General features: G+C 35.9%; 1 protein-coding gene across 1 annotated transcript; it reads right to left on the reverse strand.

Moving 5' to 3' along the window:
- Window positions 1–2,156: 2,156 nt before the first annotated feature.
- LOC107482629 (leucine-rich repeat receptor-like serine/threonine-protein kinase BAM1) lies at window positions 2,157–6,224 on the reverse strand. The gene is made up of 2 exons (XM_016103156.3): window positions 3,357–6,224; window positions 2,157–2,829 (listed from the first exon to the last, which is right to left on the reverse strand). The coding sequence occupies exons 1-2, from the start codon at window positions 5,956–5,958 to the stop codon at window positions 2,360–2,362; spliced, it is 3,072 nt and encodes a 1,023-aa protein (XP_015958642.1). The 5' UTR covers window positions 5,959–6,224; the 3' UTR covers window positions 2,157–2,359.
- Between the last annotated feature and the right edge of the window lie 1,730 nt (window positions 6,225–7,954).

Consider the following 7,954-nt stretch of genomic DNA (forward strand, 5'->3'; position numbering starts at 1 on the left):
CAACAATCTCATTTGGTTCTTTAACAAACTATTGCTTGTTTGTTGCGTGTACCACGTGAACACACCTTATAATATACATCAAGTTAAGCACTTTCTAAACGCTACTCCCAAGTAAACTTTCCATGGCGATTTCTTTGGTAGGATTAGGGTGTTCAGAATGAATTTCCCAAAAATTAAACATTGTCACACACACATCACTTTTTTCTTTATTGTAAAAATATACATCAATAATCGGAGAATGCTAGAAATTCATTAAAATTTATTATTTTTAGTTATCAATTACTCATCAATATTTAAAAATATTAAGATAAAGTATATTGTTGGATTACTAAAATAATGGCATTAGATTAAAGAAATTGAGTTGATGACTAAATAATAACAAAAAATAATAAATTTTTATAATCTCTAGCATTTTTCATATTTTTAAATATTTAAGTTGTATAACATGTAATACCACTATTATAATTTATTAGTGGACTAATAGACACCAAACGTGTCTGTTAATCTATTTTTTTAAATTAAATAAAAAATAATAATAAATTTGATATTAGCTACAATGATAAGTTATACTAAAACCAAAAGATTATGAGTTTAACTATTGAAAATAACATTTTTTTAATAAATTGTACATGGTAAAAGGTGTTTTAGGGGTAAAAAATTGTGCATCAATTCCCTTTCAATCTATATTTTATATATATATATATATATAAGATAAAAGATAGATAAATAGATAGATAGGTAATAGAAGAAGACTATTTATAATAGATAGAAGATATATAAATTTTAATCTTGAACCATTTGAAATAGTCTGGAGGTCAAAAATTTAGATAATAATAAAGTTCTAACTTCAAATATTATTTTTCTTAAAATAATAAAGTGAATAAAATATAAAAATTTTATTAACAATTGTCTTAAAATATTTATTAAGTAGAAAAACGTTTAAAAAATTATAGAAAAAATATATTTATTTAACATTTACTTCAAAATCTTGGCAAAACCCAGAATTACACGTAATATTATTAACTCTTTATTTTTTATTTTTTATTTTATTTATTTATGAAGAACTAATGTTAATTGATCTCTTATATAGGAATAAAACTCTAGCAAAAAAAAGTGTAGAGAAGATGACTAGTAAAAAATATTTGTATATCACCTAACTTTCGAAAAATGAGAATAATTTTTATCTTTAGGATTATCCTATATGAATCTCTGATTAATCTTAAAGTTTCATCCCTTTCTCTTTGCTTTTCTTTTCAGTTATCTACCCAACATAAAAGTATAAAACAGCAATGGTCATCCTTTTAAACAACAAAGTCTGCCAATGAGTTACTTTTATTATGTTTTAGCATATAATTCAATGAATTATAGGGTGTGTTTGTGAAACACGTTGAAGAGAATAAAAGTGCGTTTCAATGTTTTGAACGCTGTTTCTTTATGTTTGGCAACTTTTTTTTCTCTAAACGCTAACGTAATTCTGCATCCCAAAAGATCGTTCACTAGAAGCAAGAAATTATAAGTTCTACTTTTATTCAACCTACGTTTAAGTTAATTGCTAGTTATTATTGATTTTTTTCATAATTTTTTTCTAAATAAATACTAAAAATATTAAAACAATTATTCTTATACTAAAATAGAGTACTATAAAAAAATACTATATAAAAAATACTAAAAAATATAAAAAGATTAAATATATTTAAAAAAATAATATTATAATTTAATGTTATATTTTTTTAATAATTAATTAATTATTTATCTAGAAGTGATTTTAACTAATATTATCTAAATAATATTTATTTTATTAAAATTAATTTTAATAAAAATTACCAAACATAAATCATGTTGGCACAGATTCATTTCTACCCAAAATCAATTCTACAAAATCACTTCTATTTAAACTCTAGTTTGCTCAACTTAAATCAAAACACAGACATAGTTGCTGCTCATGAAAGTGCATCTGTTCACTCACGGTTCATTAACAGTGTTATAAACCATAGATAAGAAAAGTAGTTAACACCGTTTGTTGAGTTTGTGTGTCCCTTTCACTATAACCTGTCATTGGTATCCTGAAATAACAAGACTTCCCCATGATGTTTACGCTGCTCCCTGGTGCAGAATCAGCACAGCAATAAGCCATGAGAGGGAAAAAAAAGTTTCAGTGATACAGAAAGAAGAAAAGGACTTCATATAAGAAGAAAAATACTCCCACCAATCCTACTATACAGGTTACAAAAACCATTAAAGAGAAAAGATAGTAGAAAAGTAATATCCAACCCAACCATTAACTTATAAAGTTAGAAAGAAAACCCCACACGTCGAAAGGAAATTAATATAGATATATGAAACATTCTTAAAATGCAGATTAGATGCTAAGAAGATCTGGTGGCGGTGACTTGGGAGGGTTTTGATTATCTTTAGTATGCTCTTTCAATGATGTGGCCATTGGAGACTCTAAGCTGTTTGATGATGACAATGATGAGGACTCGGTGATTGTTGAATCTCCCTGCTTAGATCCCGGTGGCTTTGGAAGCTCGGTGAGAATTTGAACCACTTCGCGCATGGTTGGGCGCTCTACGGCTTGTTCTTCGACACACAGCATGGCGACATAGAAAACGTGCATCACCTCATGGAGGGGAACTGAGGGAAGCCTAGGATCAAGAACCTTAAGCACTCCTTCCTTGTTTGAGTCTGTCATTTTCCTCACCCATTGCACAATGTCCACGCCGTCACCGAACTCACCAACCGGTTTCCTTCCGGTTACAAGCTCCAAAAGAACAACGCCAAAGCTGTACACATCGCTCTTCTCATCAACTTTCAAAGTGTAGGCATACTCTGTAACAATAAAAATCTCAACTTCAATCAATAATCATGAAATAAAATAAATATATGAGAAAGTAAACAACAGAAAATTAATAAACCGTTTTATTATTATGCCGTGTCGGTCACCATCCATTTCCAACTGTGAACATGGGTGATCTATAACTACATGACTAATTTAATTTAATTTAATCATTAGCTTGAGTACTATGGTCAAGAAGCAAGCAATAAAGTTACCAACCATTTTTCTTTTAGTAGTAAATTGGTAATAGTTTAGAAGCAAACTGTAGTTATGCGGACAAATCAATCAAGAGGTCATCAGTGTTCGGTAGAAAAACAGAAGTCAAATAGATCACAATATTAGCATCTTAGCAATATTAATTAATTAATTACTCAACAGTTATAGAGCAATACCCATGATGATTGTTGAGTCAAAATTGAATAGACAAACTCGAGAAAACATGATTGGGAAAACGAAATTAGTCACAGAAATTCAAATTCAACAAACTCAGAATTAGCTAAAGTTTTCTTCAGCACAATACCTGGAGCTATGTATCCATATGAACCGGCAATAGCGGACATGCATTCAGATGTTCCAGAATCTTGGAGGAACTTGGCAAGCCCAAAATCAGCAACATGAGCTTCAAAGCTGGAATCAAGAAGGATATTGTTCGACTTGACATCGCGGTGCACAATAAGCGGCGAACAATCATGATGCAAGTAACAAAGCCCCTTTGCAGCCTCCACAGCAATCTTGTACCTTGTGTCCCAATGTAAGTGACCCCCTTTCTTCCCATGAAGAACCTCACCCAAGCTTCCATTAGGCATGTACTCATACACAAGAAGATTCGTCTCGTGGTTCGAACAGAACCCCAACAACCTAACAATGTGCCTGTGTCGAATCCTCCCCAAAGTTTGAATCTCAGCATTGAAACCATGATCATGGGATGATCCTCTACTCATAGCCGGTAACCTCTTTACAGCAACTTGATCCCCATTCGCCATGGCCCCTTTGTACACAATTCCAGCACCTCCTTTTCCTATGACGTTATCCTCCTTCAAGCAATCCAGAACATCGTCCACAGTGAAGTCCAATCGCTGGAACGCCGTGAGCTTCCAGGCGCGCGCCTCGCTCGCCTTCTTCAGGGACCGCGCCTTGAAGATTGCCGCCACAGCGAACAAGATAGAGCAAACAAGAAGCCCAATAACCAGCAATAGCTTCAAGGAAGAAGACAGTGGACCCTTAACATGAGGTTGACGAGGGCCATTGACAACACCGTCTTTGCAAGGACCTAAATAAGGGCCACAGAGTTCGGGGTTTCCCAAGAAAGAGGTATAGTTGAAGTAACTGAATTGGCCAGTGCCAGGAACCAAACCAGAGAGATTGTTGTAAGAAAAATCCACCGATGTTAAACTCTGCATGGAAGCAATAGATCCCGGAATTGGACCAACCAAGTGGTTCCTTGAAAGGTTCATATAGTTCAGTATCCGCATTCCAGTGATCTCATTTGGAACCTCGCCGGAGAGTTCGTTGCGGCTGAGATCAACGAATGTCAACAACTTGCACCGGCTGATCTCCGGTGCAACCGGACCAGAGAACTTATTATTGCTGAAATCCATCTTGGAGAGCTGCTGTAGCCTGCCAATCTCCGATGGGATCCGGCCCGAGAACCGGTTCCCGTCTAGTAGAAGCTTCTGCATGCTGGAGAAGTTCCCAATGGACGGTGGTAACGGCCCTGAAAGCTTGTTATTGGAAAGACTAATTTGCCCCAAGTTCGGTGCAACGGAACCAGAAACAGGAAACTCTCCGGTCAGAAGATTATCCTGAAGTTCAACCTGTGTCAGTTTCGGAAGCCCAAACAGACCCTTAGGGATTGAACCGTTCAAGAAATTTTCACCCATTCTCACCCTACTCAGAGACTCACACTTTCCGAGTGAATCAGGAATTGGACCAAAGAGGAAGTTACCGAGAGTTATCAGTGTCTGAAGACGGTTACCGGAACACATTAACGGTGGCAAAGTTCCTGTAAGCTTGTTCGACGAGAGGTCAACGATCGTGAGCCTGCCGTTCTTCCCCAAATTCTGAGGAATGCTTCCGGTGAAGTTGTTGTCCCACAGCTGAAGCACCTCCAGCGACGGAAGCTCACCGATGAACTCCGGTATCTCACCGTGGAGCTTGTTGCGGAAGAGGTTCACGAGAGTTATGTTCTTCAGCGCCGAAAAGCTCGCGGGAATCTCGCCGGCGAGCATATTGTTCGATAAATCCATTGATTTTAGACTTTTAAGGCTCCCAAGCTCCGTAGTTAGTGAACCGAAAAGCGCATTCACCTGGAGGAAGAGGGTGTCGAGCTTCTGAAGCCTCCCTATCTCCGCCGGAATCTCGCCGGAGAGTCCACAGTACGCGGCGTCGAGCCTGACAAGCTCGGACAAATTCCCGATCTCCGGCGGTATTCCGCCGTCGTAAGTGTTGTAGTACCCTACATAAAGCTCCTGGAGGGAGCTAAGGTTTCCGATCTCCGGCGGGATTTTCCCGACAAGCTCGTTACCGGAAACCGCAAGGTACTCCAGCTTCTGCCATTTGCCGTACTCCCGCGGAATTTCGCCGGAGAAGAAGTTTCCGCCGAGGTGCAAGTGGCGAAGCTCAGTCATGTCGGTGACGGCGAGGGGAAGAAGACCGGTCAAGTTGTTATTGTAAAGGTCAAGAACTTCAACAGTGTGAAGAATGGAAAGTTCATTAGGGAAGGTTCCGTTGAAGATGTTGTTAGAGAGGTTGAGGAAGCGGAGGTTTGTGAGAGAGGAGAGGGAACTGGGAATAGGGCCGGAGAATTTGTTATCGGAGAGGGAGAGGTTGGTGAGAAAGGGGAGGAGGGAGAGGTGGTCGCCGGAGAGAGTGCCGGAGAGGGAGAGGGAAGAGAGGTTGAGGGAGGTGACGTGGCGGAGGTGGTGGTCGCAGGAGACGCCGCGCCATGTGCAGTGGTCGGAGGGGGAGGTGGGGGACCAGGAGGAGAGAGCGGAGGTGGGATCGGAGGTAATGGAGGCGGCTTTGAAGGAGAGCAGGGCACGGCGCTCGGAGATGTGGGCGGAGTGGGCCGTGAGATGGAGGCAGAGGAGGAAGAAGAGGAAGTGGAAGAGGAAGAGGCGCATGTTTGGTTTTGCTTAGCTGGCAGGGGGAATGGAATGGAATGGAAGTGATACAAATACAAGAGAAGAAGAAGAGTTAGTGAGTGAGTGAGTGAGTGAGTGACTTATGAGTAGAGTGAGGCGTGGGAGTGAGACTGAGACTGAGACTGAGAGGGTTCAGTGTTCAGTGTTTGTTTGTTTGTCATCTTATCCTTCCTTCAGGAAAAGGGGGAAAATAAGGAATTTCATTTCTCATCGATCAATATATCATGTATTTTGTAGGTATCGCGCTGTTCCCTTTTTCGCTTCTTGAGTTCCTCTTCCTCCTATTTATTGAACAATAAAAAAAAATTAGAATTTATTTTATTTAATATTTATTAATTATTACGATAATTAATAAATATTAAATAAAATAAGTTATAATTATTTTTGGTTAATTTTTTTTTATTATGAAAGATTTTTGTTTACCAAATTAGTGTATGTCCCGCGAGGAGATTTACAATTTACATAATAATTTTGTATACATATTTTTATAAATTAAATTATATATAAAATTTTGAATTCATTATTAGAATCTTGACTTTGAAATTAATTTGCTTTTTATTATAAAATTATGACTTATTTGATATTTATCTTTAAAGATAATCTATTTCTATTTCTAAGTTATAATTTAAAGTAACCTTATTTAGTTTTGAGAATATTTATTTACTTGTTTAAATAAAATTTTAATTCTTAGTTGGTGAATTTGAACAAAATTAAACTACAATCAATTGTATGCCTTGAATGAATGATGATATTATTTAAATTTATAGGCTCAAGGTTAATATATAGACTCTTTTTGTTTCTAGGTTATGTTTAAAGATAATTTTAGCAATTTTGGCACAACAAAATTTTTTTTTACTTTTTAGTGGATAAATATTTAAGTTATTGAAAATTTAAAAATATATTTAAATTTTTGACTTTTTTAAAATATAAACACATTGATTCATATTATTCATTTGAGTTTATTAGATTCAACAGAAAAATTAAACGTGACTCTCATTATACTGATCTGGTCAATATGAATGTCCACATGAAAATTTTTTTAAAATAAGACAAATTAGATCTAGAAATTGATGTGTCCAAATTTTGAAGAAGTTAAAAATTTAAATGCATTTTCAAATACTAAAAAATTTAATTGTCAACAAACCAAAAAATCAGGAATCAATTTGTTATTTCTCTAAATTTTTTTAATTTAAAAATATAAATCGGAGGCAGGGTTTTTGAGAGGTATGAAAATCGAGGTTCTAATTTATGGAGTAACACTCAAATTCGAAAAGTTGTAAATCGGAACCTCCGATTTGAGTTTTTTTTTTTAAAGGTTGAGAAATTGGTGGATCAATTTTGAGGTTTTAAAAAATAAAAAAAAATTAAGAAGCTCAATACTGACTTTTCAATTTGTGGCCTCCCTAAATCGAATGGTCTAATTTGTTTCTAACCGTTTTACAAATTTCACACCTTAGGATAATACACAATAAACCTATAACAACGTATGACACTAATATTTTCCTAATATATATCCCTCTACTTGCTTTGTATATATAATTACGGAAATATTTGGTAATTAAAGTAAATTAATTAAAAACAGTCAAAATATATTTTTTTTTTGGTTTCCCACGGTATCCCCCAACTCGACAGGTCAAGGACTAATCCGCCGCGGTACTGAGCTCCATTTAAGGGTTTGCCGCTGGCCAATGGGTTGCTACATGCACAAGGCGGGATTCGAACCCCCGACACTTGCTTAAGCGGACTAGTGAGCTAACCACTAGACCAACCCAACTTGGTTAGTCAAAATATATTTTATTTAGTATATATTAGAGAAAAAACTCTAAACAGCCCTTGACAATTACTTCAAAAGACAACAAGGTTTTTGACAAAAAAATATTCAACCCGACTTCTGAGCTTTATTTTTAAGAGACTGATTAGTTTCAGTGCCAAAAAAAATTAATGTTATTTTTTTTTGCATAGGGGCTAATCAGTC

This window comes from Arachis duranensis, chromosome 1 (genome assembly GCF_000817695.3).
Source record: "Arachis duranensis cultivar V14167 chromosome 1, aradu.V14167.gnm2.J7QH, whole genome shotgun sequence".
Taxonomy (NCBI): domain Eukaryota; kingdom Viridiplantae; phylum Streptophyta; class Magnoliopsida; order Fabales; family Fabaceae; genus Arachis; species Arachis duranensis.